The 19,241-nt window shown below is 43.1% G+C and overlaps 1 protein-coding gene across 1 annotated transcript in view; it reads right to left on the reverse strand.

Moving 5' to 3' along the window:
- Nucleotides 1-2,505: 2,505 nt before the first annotated feature.
- LOC146558973 (cadherin-2-like) overlaps nucleotides 2,506-19,241 on the reverse strand; it is a 109,611-nt gene continuing 92,875 nt past the window's right edge. The window contains exons 15-16 of the mRNA XM_085246469.1: nucleotides 11,839-12,000; nucleotides 2,506-6,010 (exon numbers count right to left, since the gene is read on the reverse strand). Of these exons, the coding sequence (XP_085102595.1) occupies nucleotides 5,804-6,010; nucleotides 11,839-12,000 (369 nt within the window). The 3' untranslated portion in view covers nucleotides 2,506-5,803. The remainder of the gene's footprint in view (nucleotides 6,011-11,838; nucleotides 12,001-19,241) is intronic.

Raw genomic sequence — 19,241 nt, forward strand, 5'->3', positions numbered from 1 at the left:
AGCTTCGCTAGCAACCCGGCATTTCATCTCCGACAAAGTTATCCCGAGAGAAGTAAAGCAAGTGTGTAAGTCCATCTCTGAATGTTTGTAAAGCATTCCTGCGTTAAGCTTAACGAGCGATATATGGAGCGACTGCCTCTTCTTGCTGCTACTTCAATCATGAAACTGCTTAACGATCAGCTGATCAGCTTTTCTGTCGTGAGTCCGTCTCTCTTCTTTGTTTTTGGCCCACTTTGCACCAGAAAGAGGAAACCAGCGGCTGAACAACAGCAGCACGTTTAAGCTTGATAAGCTGTTGTTAGAATTTATTTAATATTACTTTCTACTCGAGGATCTTTTTCTACGTAGCTGACACTGGTAACTGTGCAGGGGCGGCTCTAGCAAAGTTTAGCCAGGGGGGCCGATAGGGCATGAACAGGGAAAAGGGGGCACAAAGACATACTTTTCTTTCTTATTCTCATTTAAAATGTCGAGCTTTTAATAAATAATTATCTGACACCCAAAGTTTTAATTTGATGCAAAATGAATAGAAGTCAATTACTGTATATAGTAACTATTAAGTCTAATATACCCTAGTAAGCTATAGTACTTTTTCCTTTGGGAAGGTACCATCTGTGCAGTCTGCAATTTTGTTGAAGAAAGATGTTGAATCTATTTAATATTTCTTGAAAAATAATTGATTTCTGTGCATTTTTTTTTCACACTGCATCAAATTAAGGTTGATTACGTCGATTAAGCATCATGAGGTGGAGCGTGAGGGGTGGTTCCCTATTTTTTATTTATTTATTTTTGTTGTTGCTGGGAGTTGGAACCCTATTAGTTAGGTTGCTTAATATTTACGCTAAGTGCTAAATACCAGAATAGGGAGGATGGTGTAGGTTTAAGTTTATTAGATTGATCAGTATTGCTGAACTATGAAATTTATTTTTTTTGCATACAGGTATAACAGAATAGCTTTAGTGTAGTTGTTGTTTTAAACTTGAGTATGAACTTATACAAAATGCAGCAAAATATTTAAAAAACAGCTTTGTTGATTAAAAACACTATATCGGATTCATATCGGTATCGGCAGATATCCAAATTTATGATATCGGTATCGGACATAAAAAAGTGGTATCGTGCCATCTCTACTCAAAACATGTAGACATTTTCAACATGTTACGCCTCGGGAGTGAGAACGGGCTGGCATTTTATTGAAATTTAAATGTATGTTAGCCTTTAACTTTTTGAACTCCTGCATCTCTGCAGTTTATATTCAAATGTAAGTACTTCAAACCCAATAAATAACCTTGAATGGTTAAAAGGGTAAGCAGCAAACTAACAAAGTGAAAAAAGTCACTAAATATGAAGTGAAATGTGAACCATGTCATGTTTTACAGAAAGCAGCCTCGGTGCTCTTTAACTAAAAAACCACAAGATCCTGTGATCTGCAAGCTTCAGCGTCATCTCCTTGTGCACCGCTGCATCGCTCTGGCATTGCTCGTACACTCCCTGGACGTCCTGCACACAACACTTGCTTGTGTTAATGTTTGTGAAAACAGCTGCAATGTCTGCTGTGTTTCATCTTTTTCATGCCTGAGAAAATATCTGTCTTTGTGAGACGACCCAGGTTAGTTATGTTTTGGAGTTGAATCCACAGACGGCAGTATATCACCCTCTCTGCTGATTTCATGTTCAGGTTTTAGTGTTCTGGAAAAACCTCCTAACTTTTTAACAAAGTGCACGGCTCATTGTTACCTTTAATGGTGGTTTTACATTGTGCAAGTATTTCTGCCACCAGTTACTTCTTGTCATGACACACACTTATCATGGTTGTTTTAAATGCAACAGAGGCCATTTTAGTGCGATGAATCATTTTAGCCTGTTGTGTTGCTGTGTGACGGTGTGAGGCCTGTTGTGTGCTGGTTCCCTCTGAGAACACACGTCTGAGAGCAGTTTATTGTGCGGCTTTACTGGCAGAAGTTACAGGAAGTCCTGAATACTGTGTTGCATCTGTAGCCGCTTATTAAACACCAACATCAGTGCTTCCAACTTTGGGACCCAGGAATTTTGTTATGCTGTGCCGGTGCCAGCTTTTCAGCATCAGCGTCTGTGCCAGGTTGTAGGTGAAAAATTGGTAATAGCGTCCTTTTGGCCACAGCAGGTAAGCTCTGATAAACCTACTGCCCAACTAATCAACACTGTGGAGGGTTTAGCTGCTAGAAAATTGTTTTAGAACGATGGAAAATGAAGCCAGGGGGATAAAAACACCAATCCAAATGCTGCTTTGTGCCCACTGGATGTGGAAATATGCAACAGTTGGCTTATTTACACAAGTGACAAAACCTTTAATTAAAATGTCATTGATCTCTTTGACCTTTAAGGTTTGGATGAGCCGCCTCTTTCCAAAGGCAGAGTCCAGCCTTCTGAGCGTCTGCGTGCTGGTATGTGGGGGTTTGATGTTTAACTCACTGGAAAAAAAACATCCAAAAATTCTTGTTTTCCCATAATAAAAAGATAAAAACATGCAAAAACGTTTTAATTTGTAATCCAAATTACACATATACAAGGATTCAAGATATTAGCATGTCATTTTCAGAGACCACAGCCAAAAGAACAACAAGAGAAAAATACAATCTGTACATGTTTCAGTTTACAGTGAGTAGCCAGTTGAAGAGTACCAGAGAACACTAAGGCAAATCATCAGCAGACAGAAGAAAACATTGCCTTTTTAATCCACCACAGCAGAGTATCAAGAAGTATCTTTGCTACAAAACAAGGACTGATGACTTCCTTTATTAGCGATCAGCTGCATACGTTACATCGTGATAAAAGCAAAACAAAAAACAACAGAAAGTATCTATCTAAAGTCTAGCATTACTGTACATGTCTTCTCACCAGCTTTGGAAAATCAAACTTGCAAAAATATCCAGCTCCTCTGTGCAGCTCTGGGTCTGACCAACCTTTGTTTCAAACAACATCAAAGGAACGATGTTACTCGTACAGCTTCACCAAGATGGCACGTCGGTGCTGAGCGTGGTGCGCCCTGCACTCAATTTTACAGGTTCAATTACCTGGTAATACTGGAAATCGGCTTCAAAAAGCATAAAACTGGACCTTTTATTAAAGTTTAGAAGTGAGACACTGATGTCCACGGCTACGCTTTTTTGGTTGTTCGTGTCGCTAACATGCAACTTCATCAAAGCCCTTTAAAAATGTTGCGTTTGGTGAATCCCTGGAGCAGCTTATGATGGCTCAGCCTCACAGGCAAAAACTAGTCCTGATGAGTGAAATCAAAAAAGGGCCCGAGGACGTCGATCACCAATGACCACTGTCACAGGATGGAGCGTGTGCTGTCACACAAAGTCACTTTCATTGTCTAAAAAGCCTGAAAGCAACGTGGGTGAGTGACAGAGACACATTTAAATAAGCGGAGGGCGTCCTGTATGAAGTGTGCATGCTTCTGCAGTAAGAATTAAAAAGTATCCAGGTTAGGTTATTTGGTCATTAGTAAATTATTTGAATAAGAGACTGAGTGAGGCTGGTGACATGTCCAGGAGATCCCACCTCTACCCCTGTGACAGCTCCAGCTTTTCACTGATGGGCTGGGCTGCAAAGTAGCTTGCAGAAGCAAAGAGAATATGAGAAGGCTACAACAGCTTCAAGCACACATTTACCGATGAACCGAGCCATCAGCTGATGTAGGCTGGCACTGAGATCAGCTGAGCTGCCTGAACTTTGAAAAACAGATGCTGTAAAAGAGGCGCGTTCTTGCAGTGAACTGTGAAGTCCCATCAGCACCGAGTGTGGAGCAAAATCCATGCAGCTGATGCAAATTTGTGCAGTGTGGCGTGAACAGAAACTAATGCGTGTCTGAAAGTTTATGAACTTTGTAAAAAGGTGAAATTCGCTCACAGACAGCAGCAGGTTTACACTAGTGGGCAGGATTCACTCTGCTCTTAAACAGAGAGACGACAAACAGGAGAAGGCTGGAGGAAGCCGAGTGAAACCACAGGAGCTCCTGATAAGCTCTGATCATGTCCTCTTTCTTCTGTTGGTTCTTATGAAAAACAGAGTAATGGGAGGTGACACGTCACCGTTTCAGCTTCTGTGGGACACAAACGACCTGTTGACTTAGTTTTGGTCCTGAATGCTGAGCAGCTCCTAATGTGTTTGCTGTGTGTGTCTGTAGCTCTGCACAGACCTGCTAAAAGGGCAAAGGTTGGTTGGATAGTACGTGAGACACACTACCATGTTGTTGTTGTCTTCGTTACCACTAGGTTTCCTGTACCTTAAAATTTCCTTTTGTACAACTATGCATATCCAGGCTGTCGAGGCTGAACATCAGTCAGCTGCTTTATATTCTGTCCACAACCTGTTCATCAAACATAAATGCTCACCTGTAAATAAAAGCTCCATCCAGAGTGCGTCTGCTCAGCCCAGACACAGCCCCACTGCTGCATCTCTGTCATATTCATTAAATATTTCATTACTCAATCCATTTCTTTTATGATGGGAATTTTAATTTTATCTGTCACTTCCTCCAACAGCGGCTCAGCAAACAAAAACGCTTGAAATGTTTTTAGATTCCAGCTCCTTTGTTTGTGGCCTTGATGCTTTGTTGCCGTTTTTCTTTCTTTTTCTTTTGCTTTCATCTGCACAAACACCCAAATGGAAATTATATTTTATCTTCTTGTTTTTCACTGCTTTGCTTCAGTGTTTTGTCATCCTGCAAACAAGCTAAACTGCATCCCATTCTGAATTCCCTTTTGTGAACGCACAGCAAGGACATAACCACAACAGTTTAACTGCACCACAAATAACATCGTGTGTTTGCACAAACCTCACAGATTCAGAAACAGTTGTTTAAACTCATTTTGGCCAACTAAATGTTCTCGAGCATGTAAGAGTGAAAGCCAGACGAGGCAACGTTCCTGTTCACTCAAAGACCAGGACGGATACTGAATGCGTGCGAAGAAGCTCTGAGAAAATGAAAACTTCTGAGCTTGTCCAGGTTTGTTGATGCAGACAGTCACATTAATACTAGAGCACTGTGAAAATGAGCAACCACTGCCACCAAGCAACACACGCAGCTGCGACTGCAACTACAATGTGTTGCATCAGATCCAAGTCTAGACGTTTGATGCTGTAGGCCGAGTGAAACCCAGAGCTGCACACTGAAGCCATGTTTTTGCTGGTAGGATCATCCAAGGCATCTCATAGTAGGCTTTGCCCTTTAGAGTATCCATCCAGTGTGTCTCTGTGGAAACGGTTCGCACACACACACACACACACACACACGCACACACACACACACTCATTAACATGGCGCAGTGCTCCTCCAGTTGCTGCTGCAAAACACCAGGAAATTTAAAGCAACAAAAAGAATCAAGACTGAACACAATCAAAAGAATGTACAAAAGGCACATTTGACCCCAGTGCTGCTGTACTGTAAGATTCAAGTGTAAATGAGCGTCTGTAGCATGGCTGTCGAAGCTCTCGACCATCACAAAGACAACATCCTCTCTGAGAGCATTGTTCTGGCTGCGTGCGTTTGTTAGCACCGAGGCTAACGCTCAGATCATGTCAGCTAGCCTGAATGCTAGCCAGTGCCAGGCCTTGCTAGGCCAGGAGTCAGCATGGCCCCTAGTGCCATCAAACTGTCCTTAAGAGGCAGCGAGTCTCTTTACAAGCTGTCCCGCAGAAATACAGAAGTGCAGATCCAAACCCCGTGTTTACCCAATTTCATCTTTCTTTACCCCACCCGCCACCTGAGCTCCGAAGCAAGGGTGGGGGGCAGAGTGGCCGTTGTTAGTAGGGAATGCTAATCGTCCCCTCCGCCGTACAGGTCGGCCAGCTTGCGGAAGCGCGGCCCCCAGTCGCCCAGGTAGTCGTAATCCTGGTCTCCGCAGCTCGAGGAGGAGTGCAGGGAGCTGAGGGAGCCGGCGGTGGAGCCGCTGCCTTCATAGTCAAACACCAGCAGGGAGTCGTAGGGAGGAGCGGTGGGGTCGTTGTCTGCTGCCTTCAGACCCTGCAAAACAAAGAGGGGGAGCAGGAAGGTGAGGGAACAATACTGGAAATAAGAGTGATAGCGATTCAAAGAGTTGGGTGTTCGTCTTGTAACCAGAAGGTTGCCGGGTCGAGCCCCGGCTCGGACAGTCTCGGTCCTTGTGTCCTTGGGCGAGACACTTCACCTGCCGCCTACTGGTGATGACCAGAGGGGCCGATGGCGCGATATGGCGGCCTTGCTTCTGTCAGTCTGGCTACACCTGTAGCTGCCTCCACCAGTGTGTGAATGTGAGAGTGAATGAATAGTGGAATTGTAAAGCGCTTTATAAAATGCAATCCATTATTATTATTATTATTATGCGAGCTTTCTCCGAGATGTTTCCTACACTGAGCCCTCGGTCATCGCCTGCTGGACGTGGAATGTCTAAAGCAGTCCCATGACACACTGTAGTCTATGAGGCCGACCTTTGTACTTGGTCAGAGTGCTTATTTCATACCTCATCCATGTTCTTCCCTAGCAACAGCTTAGTCCTAACCAAAAGGAGCATTTCCAGTCTGAAGTGGACCGTTTCATGCTGGGTGCTGACTCCACTCACACTGTCTGGGGTTCATGCCTGCAAATGACTTTAGGCCAGTCGTTCTCAAACTTGCCTGAGCCTGAGGATCGTAGCACCACCATGTGCTTCATCAGACCTTTTGGAGACCACCCAAAGTTTGGTCTTTTATCCCCCCTGTAGACAAGAACCTGCAGCACATCACGGGTTCTAATACTGACACTCTGTTGTGCGTTACTGTTAGTAAATGAGTGGGTCAGTAAAGGTTTCATTTCCTTTATCAGTGGTCGCTGCAGCAGGGAGTGATAACACCTCCCACACACTGTTTTCTGTGGGTTAAGAACATCCTGACACAGGTTAATCTGGGAACTTCCACACTCATCACTTCTAAACCACTGAAGACTGTATGGAAAATCTCTGCTAAGTAAACTTTCAGCTGATCAGGAAGAGATACGTCTGTATTTATACCAGAGGTTTTCCACCCGTAACAACTCCAGAGAATCTCAGTGACTGAGAAAAGCACAATTTATAGTAGAGCAGCTACAAGTCTGACAGTATTAAGTAGAGGATTATAGTAATCCTACATTTCTATAGTAACTGTACAGTAAGCGTGAGGGTATTATAGAAACCTATGTTCATGCTTAAACACAGGCGCTAAAAGTTACAAGACCAAGTTAAAACCGCAAAAAAGCCCAGCTGATGATCTCTGTGGATCCACCGAGACCATCGTCAGGGAGCAAAGCTCGCTTTCCCAACCAACTGGGATTTGAAATGTCAGTGTTCACTCCCACCACTACTTCAGTCCCAGGAGAAGAAGAACGAGCACTTTGGATCAGAGTAAGGTAGAGGAGGGTTGGAGGGCGAGGCAGGTCCTTGTATTCTGGATGAAGTGGGGACAAACTGTTCATGCAGCTGTGATGGAGAGACTGAGGAGGAGCTTCTTCCTGCAGGCGATATCACACCCCCACACAGTACTGACCCACACATATAGTTCCTACACACACTGGACATTCTGGACATTGTTTTCACTTCATCACTTTAAGCATATTTGCACTGCACAAGACATTAAATAATAAATAACACTGGTCACTATATTCTTCATTTCCAGTTAATACTGGTACAGCTGCTGTTATTGTGTATATAATATTTATATTTCTTCATACATTCTTATATATTTCTATACTGTGTATTTTGTTGTACAGTTATTTTGTTTTTTAACTTTAATGTTTATATTTTATTTTATTCCTTCCTAGTTAAATTTGCCCTTTTTAATTTTCAGATTTATGTCCTATCTTATTCATAGCCTTTTTTTCTTTAGGTCACGAGCAGTTGTGTAATCATTTCACTGCATTTCGTACTGTGTATGACTGTACGTGACAAATACAATTTGAATTTGGTGTGGGGACCATGGCTATGCAACTCCTCATAATTAGGGTTGGGGTTATGTGTGTGTGTGTGTGTGTGTGTGTGTGTGTGTGTGTGTGTGTGTGTGAATGGGTTAAGATGGACAGTATGGAGGAAAGAGGGATTATGGAGTGTAGGAGAGAGGAGGATTTGGGTCATGCTGGACAGATGCTGCCTCTGTCTCTACGAGGAGATTGAAGAGATTACTCAGGGTGGCCTGAACTTAAAACCACCAAACCCCTCCTACATACAGGAAACATACGTGTTTCACAAACATGCACTATTTTTATGAACAAAAAAAGTCTGTTCAAATGTGTTGCAGCAGGAGTCCTTTTCTTCTGCATCTCGCTGTCACTCAGGACGCTTAAACTGAAAGAAGCAAATCTGATAAGCTGTGAAAATGTTTTGTGGGCCCCGCCTGTCATCTGACTGAAGACACTCCTGTCACTCTGAACTCAATGGAAGGAGAGAATTAACGCGGAGAGGGAGGGGCGGGATCAGCTTGCATCAGCTTGTCATGTCTGTAGGATTAAGCTGTCTAGATCAGCTTGCCATGTCTGACAGCTCCTGATCATTATTCATAGCTGTGCTTGGCAGATGTCTTTATGCAGCCCAACCACAGACACACACACACACACACACACACACATGCAGATAATATGGATGCAACTACTGCAGAGACAGCAACATGCATCAGCTGCATCAGTACAGATAACTTTGTGCTTGAGATTATGATGTCAGCTCTGTTGAAGAAAAAGTCTCTCTGAGATGCTTCGATGGGTTAAGACGACTCTGTTATTTCTCTAAGCGAGTGTGCTTCTGTGAGGAAGAGTCACACGTGTGGCAAACACACAGTGACGTCACAGTGGGTCATTACTCATTCACAGTCGAGTCAGTGCTGCACAGTTTGTACATGAACTCTAACGAGAACCTCGTATCCACATGGACTGAATGCAATGATTGGTCAGGTGTCTTTACATGTGAGCCTGTGCTGTGTGTGTGCACATCTGATTGTTCTAGAAGCTCTTCATTATTAATTGTTTAAACTTAAATTACAAGTTTGGGTTGTGATGAGTCGAGGCCAGCAGTAGTTACACTACAGACGGTTTAATGTCTGACAATATTTTCACGGACCGGCCTTTAAGGTGTGGTGGATAAATACAACAAAATGAAACGATACAGACAAAGACAAAAACTGTGGTCTTTTGTAACAATAAACATGAATTCACTGTGTAATTGTGTAACTTTATTAGCAGCGTCCTCCTGAAAAGCGCCAACAACACTGAGAGTAACATCCTCCTCTCTGCCCCTCAATGCTCTCTGGTTGCTATGGTAAATAGTTCTTTCAAAATAAGACACAACTACAACACGGGAAACGACCCAGGGAAACAGAGTTAACGATAAAACCCCCTGAAAACCATGAACGTCACATCCGAGCCTCAGCTCTCGTGGCCCGGTACCAAACGACTCATGGACCGGTCCACGGCCCGGGGGTTGGGGACCGCTGCTATAGAGCATCAGAATCCCAAACCGCTCTTCAAACAGATCAAATATGAACCTGATGATTATAAATGGCCTGTATTTGTCTTTACTCAGTCCCTATGGACCCCAGAGCGCTGTGCACTACACTGAGTCATCCACACAGTCACACACTGGTGATGGCAGCTACACTGTAGCCATGGCTGCCCCGGGGCGCACTCACAGAGGCGGTGATTATAAGAAGTTTCATTTGACATAAGAAAGGCCGCTGCAGCCTCATGCAACACTGTGACCATTAATATAAATATGAGTTCTTCTACAGCACTGTGCAAAAATCTTGAGCCCCCATCGTTTTTCAGATTTTGCTAGAAACATGAGAAATAGGTGCAGTAATTTACTGAAACATGTATGGGAATGACAGTACTTAGGGCAACAACTTGTAACAAGCTTGACAGTCAATATCTGGTACGACCACTTTGATCCTTCAGCACAGCCTGGACTTTTCTGATAATTAGATTAACCGGTCTTCAGGAATAATTCTGCTTCTCTAAGGATCGATTTTGGATGTTGGCTGCAGTTTATTCCACTTTGTGCCGAGATGACCCCACGCTGCTTCGATAATGCTGAAGTCCGGGCTCTGGCGAGGCTAATCCGTGCCTGAAAGTGTTTCATTGTTCTTTCATCCAGGTTTGTTTCTGTTGGTCGTGTGTTTGGGATGAATGACATGCTGAATAACAAGGCTGTTCCAAATTAGACGCCTTCCAGGTGTTGTTACCTGCTGGATCACAATCTGACTGGACTTTTCTGCATTCATGATCATTTTTAACAAGAATGCCAACATCACTGCTAAAATGCAGCTCCTGACCGTAACAGCTGCACTTTTACAAACACTGTACCCTTTCCGAACTCCTCCATGCAGGTTGTTGATAACTTGATATATGAGACCTGTTTTCAGCCGAGTTCTTGTATAATTTGGCTAATCTCATCCTTTTCTCCTCTCTTCTGGAGATCCAGCTTTACACTGAGACCATTTCTGCTGAGGCTGTGCAAACAGTAAATGGATAAACTGAAGCACCAGATGTATCTCTTCCACTGCATGTCAACTTTTTTGTGTATTTTTTCCTGTTTCCTAAAGACAATGCTTTCACTCTTTATCTGCTGTAGACTCTTGTCCTGACAAAATATGACAAGCAAAGCTCTTCAGGAATCACCTCGTTGGTTCAAAAACACTTTTTCTGTTATCTTTACCATTTTTTTTTTAGATTCAACTAAAGAAATGGGCGAAAAATATTTGTTCTTGCAACAGGCTTCGAGTAATAAAGTGCATAAAGATGCAATTTAATATCAGTTCTTTACTAAACCCTGTTAAATGTTATATAAACACTGGTTTATCTCTTGATTTAGGTGCATCTTTAATACCTGATTCATACGTCAGTGTTAAGCAAAAAAAAGAAGAAGAAAATCCTGTGAATGTCCAAAGAAACAGCATCCTACAAAAAGCCAAGAGAGTCTAACTCACTGGAAGCAAAATATAAAGAAATGAGAAATAGCTGAAAACGTTTGCCCAGTAAAACAATCAAAGTTGGATTTCCCTAAACACTCAATCAGCCCTTTCTCAGCTGGTCTGTGGGATTAACCAAACGTTGTGGATTTACCTCCAGTTTGGTAGCCAGGCTGTGACCACATGTCAAGCCAGCAAATCCGAACCATTAGCAGAGCTAATTAAGAATCAGCCATCACATCTCTGTGTTTTTCTAAATGTCACCTGCTCCACGAAGTGCTTCCTTCTTTCTCTTCGTGACGCTCACAACTATCATTTCCAACAGTTTGATCAAAGATGCTTAAAAAGTGTGAGTCTGACATTTATTTGAGGGAAATGTTGTAAACAGCAGAGCCTAGAATGAAATACAATCTAAATGTGAATCAGTTTAGTGATGATTAATGTGAGCTTCCCTTTTTAAATATGCTCAGCTTTCAGTTTTAAATAGCCGCAGTCAGAACTGTTGAAACGGGCCCGTTCTCACACTGGCAGCTCAGAATACCTCCACAGAGCTTTAAACAAACTGTTTGAACTTGAACACATCCTGGACGCTCTTTGATGCTCGACACCAAAGGAGGAAAAAAGATGAGGGAAGCAAAAGTAACTAATGTTGGCAAATCCAGCTTTTTATGGACACAGTGTTCACTTAGTGCTGTCAGACAGACACTCTGTATTTCACTGAAGCTGCGATTCATCACTTCCTGTGTGCTTAGAAGTGCATGTGTACAACACTGGAATTTAATCTGGGAACAGTCTGAAGTGTGTGCGGCTGGAAGTCGACTGAAGCACACGCACAGGTTCGGACTGACATTTTACACAAAGATGTTGTCATCCAGGTCTGTATCCTCTCAAAGATGCTGCTTATTGCCGTACCTCGTGGATAAAGTCGCCTATGTCTCCTGGGTGGGGGGCTGCGGAGCGGAGCGGGTACTGGTGGTCATGGTGGAGGGGCCTCTCATCCAGACGTCTGATCCCCACTTTGACGCACTCTGGCTCCAGGGCATCAGGCTGCTGCAGCTGGCTAAGGTCATAGTCCTGCACACCCACACAAACACACAAATGTTGGCATTACAGTGAGTCACACAGCCCTGCATCACAATCCTGCCTTAAAGGGCTCTACAACCTGTGCAGCACTCAGAGTTCTCAGGACAGTCCATTGATGATTAATGCAGCATCCCATTGCTTCATAAGGATAATGTGTTATATTATGTATTAAACTGCTGTTTCCTGTTGCTGTTGTGTGTAAAGTTTACATGAATGTCAGAGTAATGTTGGACTTTACAGCACATACCTCAGACCAGAAGCATCGGCAGGTTAAAGCAGCTCAAACACTGAGATCAGCCAGTTTCTGTACATCTGAAACTATTTATGCTCAATTATACCAAGTTGCTATAACCGTTCAGCTGCTCACTTTGTGTTTTATCTACTCTCCTGTTAAAATAGCAGAGCTGTAAGCCCAGCAGTGAAGTGGGTGGCTGTGCTATTGATTTGCTGTGTGGCAGCACAGACAGAGGTGCGCAGGGATGCTCTGCTCTGAACAGAGAAAAACTTCTTTGGATTTCTACTTTGCTGTTGCTTATTCAGAGTGAAAAATGAGTATTGACCACAATTAACTGTCAACAACTGCAGTATTTAAGGTGAGATAATGGAGCCATATTACTCATGTCTGCCTCCAGTAATGGGATTACACTGCTGTTTTATCCAGGAGCAACATCTCAGGGTATCATTTTGTGTTGTTGTGAATTAAGAGCACTCTCTTATATACTCTACTGTTATGTGCGGCTGTAGAGTCGTTACATGAAAGTCCCTCTCTACACTCTGCACAATGCTGCAACAGCTGTGGCCCACTAACCTGCTGCATGCAGCCAAATCTACCTGAATGTAGTGAAGACTCAGAAACGCTGCATTTCCTGTACGGCTTAAAATGTCTCGTTACTATGCACGGAGACACGGCGACCTCCAGAGTGTCCTGAAATATGAATTCAACTTCAAACACTTCCACCTTAAAAGAGACAGAATATTTAAGCTGCCATAAATTCACACTTCAAGCTAAACGAGAAAAAATTAGTTCCTGGCCAACAATCCTCGCCATCATTGAATAATAATATATTCTCACTAATCGTCGCCTAATGCCAGGTACTCTGCAAGCCTGTGGCAGTGGAAATACCAAAAGGATTCTAAAATTCATAACGAACTTGACAGATTCATGAAAGCAGCAGTCTCCCACTCAGCTAATGGACTTATCTGTTTTAGCTGTATTTAACAGTTTCAGTGAATTTCACCCAGTCAAATGAGCACAGTTGGCTCTCGTGATGCAATGTCTACCATTTCTCCCACATCATCCTCGGGGAAAAATGAGAACGACCCTAAAGCAAACTAATTAGCATCCACTTAGAGAGTCGCAGCTCGTCTTTCACCTTCTCTCCTACAGCGTGGATACAATCAGAGGAGCGTCACAGCCTGCTCATGGTGAATGGTTGTGTCTGAGTCACCGCAGAAACCTCCCAGAAAACAATTCATGCTTTCTGGTTTCCAGGGAAAATCGACTAAAGGCTGTGGACTGACCTTGGGCTTTATTCACAATAACGACCAATCAGAAGAACACTGTGACTGAGAGCCCAGCGTTAACCTGCCAGGCAGCAACAAAACGATCTTTGCTTCTTTTCTTTCTATACTTGCCATGACCTGATTGAATGAATGTTTCATTTGAGGACTGTTTTTACAACAATGCCAGCACATTTCTGTTGAAAAGATGTAGAATTCTTTCTACACGACACGAATGATTTACAAATTGGAGACGTGACAGCTTTGTCCCTGTTCTGACGTTTAGAGGTTTAATAATAAGTGTCAGCATTTCTAAATTCAAGGACGGTTCAACTGAACGCAAAACTCATTAACCTCCGAGCATCTGCCAGGCTGACGCTGTCAAGTCCAAACCAAAGCACGACACTCGAGGACTAACTAGTAGGAAAAACAATAAAAATGTCAACTCGGTTCAATTAAAATGTATCACAAAATTGCAACAACAGTCGCCTGAAGGCGCTGAATATTATTAGGTATTGTCCCAAATCCTGGACCAACAAACCTGTGAGGAGAAACCCCCACACAGCGCATTATGGCTGTAATCACCCCGCGTAGCAACGCTGCTACTTTGTGTCTTTACAGACTGGTCGCAGCAGATGGCCCCGCCCCTCCCTGAGCCTGGCTCTGCTGGAGGTTTCTTCCTGTTAAAAGGGAGTTTTTCCTTCCCGCTGTCACCAAAGTGCTGCTCATAGGGGGTCATATGACTGTTGGGTTTTTCTCTGGATGTATTACTGTAGGGTCGACTTTACAAAGCACCTTTAGGCGATTGTTGTTGTGATTTGACGCTGTGTAAATAAAACTGAATTGATGGACCATTTTTTATAAACTGAGTGGAGTTGTTGTCCCAGGTTTAGTCATTTGTTATGAGTGACTATATGTTTGTCTATATATCTGTTTGCATCATTACGGAACCACAATTAAAGAACAAACACAGTTTGAGATTTTCAAGTTAAGCTGAATTTTTGAGACACCTCAGAAACACAAATGTTGGACTTGAGCCTGGTTTTTGCACACTGCTGCTAACATCCAGTCGTAACAGGTTAAAACTTCCACAAATGTTAATAATTCCTTCATGACTCTTTTATGGTGCAGTACTGTGGTTCTTTCATGCTCTGGTCTTTTGTTCTAATGATGTTTTCTTGCACAAAAACAAACGCTCAGTGTTATTCTGAGTCATTGTTCTTCCCAAACACTAAATCTCAGGCTTCTCGCACTTTCCAAATCCCACATTCACCTGTGCTTGTGACGGACATTTATCCACACAGATCGCTGTTATCAGATTATGTCGAGAGAGTTTGAGCACCTGTGTATTTCACTTTGTTTCATGTCAACGCCTTTACGTAGCGTTTAAAGATAGCGTGTTATTAGTTTAGTCAAAGAACACGGTGATCTGCAGTAGTTTACAGTTGCTGGTTTGGCTCTGTCTTTGCTGCATAGATGGACCGCAGCATAGGACAGTGATGAGGCCAGATGTTGGAGCTGGGAGGAAGCGGTTTGCAAAGCAGCTTGCAGTTATAGATGACACTGTACGATCTGTCAGTTGAATGTGTAAAAGGTTATCATCAGCTGATGCTGAACTGGCACTAAGATCAGATCATCTGCTGGAGGCTGAACAACCTTGTAGCCTGTGTGAACTCATGCGAAGCTCAGTTTTTGGCTAATGGTGCATAAGCAGAAGCCGGCTGAAGGTCCAATGGCCTGCATTTGTTTGCTTTACTCGTCCCTGAGGACCCCAAAGCGCTTCACACTACATTCAGTCATCCACCCATTCACACACACATTCACACACTGGTGATGGCAGCTACATTGTAGCCACAGCCACCCTGGGGCGCACTGACAGAGGCGAGGCTGCCGGACACTGGCGCCACCGGGCCCTCTGACCACCACCAGTAGGCAAACATGGAGTTAGTATCTTGCCCAAGGATATTTGCAGCCAGGAGGCAGCCTGGGATCGAACCACCGACCTTCTGATTAGTGGCTGACCTGCTCTGCCCCTGAGCTACAGCAGGTGGCAGACTGTGTGTATATGTACAGTATGTCTCTGTGTTTCTTGGTGTTGGCATGCTTAAGCACACAAGTGTGTTCCCGAGAACTCAGTCTGCTTTTTATCTGAAGCTTAAATCCAGACAAATAAAGAGCTGAGCTGCCTGTAGAAAAGAAATGAAAATCCTTATCAAACAGTGCAGATCCCCGACACCATCCAAGGCCTGTGCAGTGTGCTACTGTGGCAATGATAAAGGAAGAAGCAAACCTTGATTTTCTTTTATTAACTTTGTGTCCATTGTTTAGCCTGGAGAGAGATTACACCAGCGCTTCTGTTTATTGAACCGCAGGGAATAAAGTACGAACTGAACCAAAGTCAACCAACACGCCACTCAGCTTTCATTTTCTCTGTTTTATTCAAGGCTCTGTTGAGTGTGTTCCCCTTAATAATGTACTTTGTTATGATGTTTGGAAAAACTTCATCACTTACAATATTGATAGGATTCGTCAAGCTTATCAAGGCCCAGTTTTCAAATTCAGAGAAATATTTAAAATGAATATCTTTTGATGGAAATGTCCGTTTTTATTTTAGAGGAGCTGGAACAAAGCCTCGGGGCTTTCATGACCCTTTGTGTTCAAACTGGGTTATAAGTTGCTGAGTTAGACTCAAATGTAATAACTGAGGAGGAAACGCCTTTTCCAAAGCTCTGTCTAAATGTGAGCACAGCTACAGCAGAAGGAGGAAGAAGACGAATGAGTCAGAAACAATATTAAGTCCAAACTAATGTGAGCTCAATGAACAAAACAACAATAACACAGATGTTGACCCTAATACACTTCAGTACTAAGCCAGAGGCCGACGCTTTCATCCCTTAGAATTTATTTGCCCTCAGTCACGCGCAGCCACGGTATTTAATCGAAGTGCATTTTATTTGTGTTCGCTCTAAATTGGAAGATTATTGTGATCGTGAAATATTAAAATAAAATTATATGTAATTTTGGTCACTCATAATAAGCATCACACTCCACATCAGCAGGCCACTCCTGCTCACAATCACAAATGGAGTGAGGAGAAGGAGTGGAGAAAGACCGGAATAACTCTTGGAGTCGCGTCGATCGTTGCATCCACACATGTATGTGAGCAGCTGTTCTCCACCATGTTAAAAACAAACGCCGCTCACAGACGAGCTCGCGGTCCTGCTAAAGATGGTTCAGGAGCAGACGGCCCATTAACCAGGTAAAATAAATATTTCTGCAGATATCTTGTAAATATTTTTTCTTCGTTGTTTAGTGACACAGCGCTTTTTTCTAATTTATTTTTTAAATTCAGGTCAAGGCTCGGCGACACGCTCTGAGAGCCGATGCAAGGATGAGGCTCACGACAGTTTTTGTTACGTGCATCATTGAAGTTCAGCTTTTTAATTCATTTGACAGAGACCTTCAACTCAGAGTGTTTCTTTTTGTTATTATTTTTTAAGAGTCCAAAATGTTCAAAATGTGTTCATCACATAAATAAAATTGAGTTTCTCTGTAGACCTTCATGGATTTCATAAGCAACACACTACAGTTTCTTATACAAACCATCTATATACATCAGTGTTATCTTCATTTTAGATGTCAGAAAGTATGTGCAGTGTTTTGGGTCCAAATGTGTCTGTGGGTGTTAAAGGCGGCTGCTCTAAACACTTCTTCACGTTCATGTTGTGCTTGTAGCAGCGTGTGACTCCTCTCAAACGGTTCTGGTGCCAGTTTGTCATCGTGCTCACCAGCATCACTCATAATAATGAGACTGTCCCATATTTGGGATCTGACTTATTCCCGAGAATTCTGCTGTGAGACTAAAGAACAGACGTGATGATGAGAACCATCATCAGGTAAAACGAGAGCTCTGCAGTCCCGCTGTTTGAATCACAGCAGCATGCTAGCATGCTCAAACCATTGAGTCAAAGTACAGCGAGTACAATCATCTTTACCGTCTTACTATTAAATGTCATCTTTACAAATACAGATATACAGCGCGCACAACCAAACACAAACTTCCTTCTAAATTCAGGAATTTCATGTGAAGAAAGTGGTGACCTCGCGGTACTTAAAGAAATCAGGAACCAGCATCACTGCGACGCACCACGCTACACGCTTACAGCCTTAGTGCTGCTGTTGGGCTGACGGCTATCGGGGGCTAAACACTTTAAGGCTGTGCCAGCTGGTGATGACAGCGGCCTTCACTTTTTGATGAAGGGGCAAATTTCTTGGTTGTGCTCTGTTCAGCTCTGTGCAGCTGTGAAACCAAACTCTCAGGCTTAGTAAAAGTTTGATGTATGAATCGCTGAATTGGTTGCACCCTAAATCCAAAAGGCAATTTCACTCATTTCACTTCATTTTGAATTTTCTTTCCTCTTTGAAATAGTTTTTTGTCCCATATTCATCTTTATACCCTCTCACACACACAGCCTGATATGGTCTTTCCAGAATGAATCGTCGTGTGACCAGAATCATCTTCCCTCCCTTTCTGCTGTTTCAGGTCATCTTACAAAGGACACATTTATTTATCTTTTTGTTGAATCTGCTGTTGTATTTGTGTACTTGTAGTGTCATGTTGTAACATGTTTCTATTTGTGTTTTAGGTCACCTTCAAAATAAGATGCTTTTTTCAGGAGGCTACCTCGTCAGTGATGAAGCCTCGCGATGTTAGCTTACTTTATGACTCTGCTGATTAGACTGGTGTAATATTTCTAAGCCAAATTCTACATTTATTATTAGAGAAGCATAAATATGATCACAAAAATGAAAAAACAAACCATTGTTAGTCTTCCACAGGCTAATAATCGACTGACTCTGCTGTTTATTTCTGATACTTGAAGGAAACTAAAGCATAGCATCGATATTACTTCAAGCTACGCTTTCTGCGAGTACCAGTGCTTCTGTATTACCGCTGACATCGTCTTGCTTCCATTTTGACTGACTGCAGTTAGTTTGAAGACGCCCAGCAGGCAGGAGGAGAGGCGCTAAACAAAAGGACTTACAGATGAGAAAATGGTGCAGCCTGAGAACCGCAGCCTGCGTTCTCCTGCATGCTTTTTCACATTTTTAAACACACTTCCTACATCGTTCACAGTTTAACGTTTGTTGTTTCGCAGAGAGCCGCTTCTATAGAAAGTAAAACAGGCCTGAGTGTGGTCGGCTGGGTAAACGGGGGTTAAACATTTCCGCAGTAGAAGTGCGGAGCGGCTTATGTGCTTGGCACCAGCAGAAAAGTTGTGTGGAGACACAGGAAATTGTTCTCCAACAGAAAGCAATTAATCCTGTTTCGAGGTCCTCTTTGTAGTACACTTAATCTTAGCTGGAGGACAGCTGATTGAAAACTGCAGAGAGGCAGAGTGTGTGTGTGTGTTTTATGTCTTCTATCTGAAGACGTGCGTGTGTGTGTGTGTCTGTGTGTGCGTGTGTGTGTGTGTTTTATGTCTTCTATCTGAAGACGTGTGCGTGCGTGTGTGTGTGTGTGTGCGTGTGTGTGCGTGTGTGTTTTATGTCTTCTATCTGAAGACGTGTGTGTGTGTGTGTGTGTGTGTGTGTCTGTGTGTGTCTGTGTGTGTGCGTGCGTGTGTGTGTGCGTGCGTGCGTGCGTGTGTGTGTGTGTGTGTGTGTTGCTGCTGTATGGCAGTGATGGAAGGAAGCAGGCTAATATAAATAGTTACAAAAACATGAAGTGT

This window comes from Mchenga conophoros, linkage group LG15 (genome assembly GCF_057382185.1).
Source record: "Mchenga conophoros isolate Kocher_MC1m ecotype Shallow Benthic linkage group LG15, M_conophoros_male_GT1.1, whole genome shotgun sequence".
In the NCBI taxonomy this organism is placed as follows: Eukaryota; Metazoa; Chordata; class Actinopteri; order Cichliformes; family Cichlidae; genus Mchenga; species Mchenga conophoros.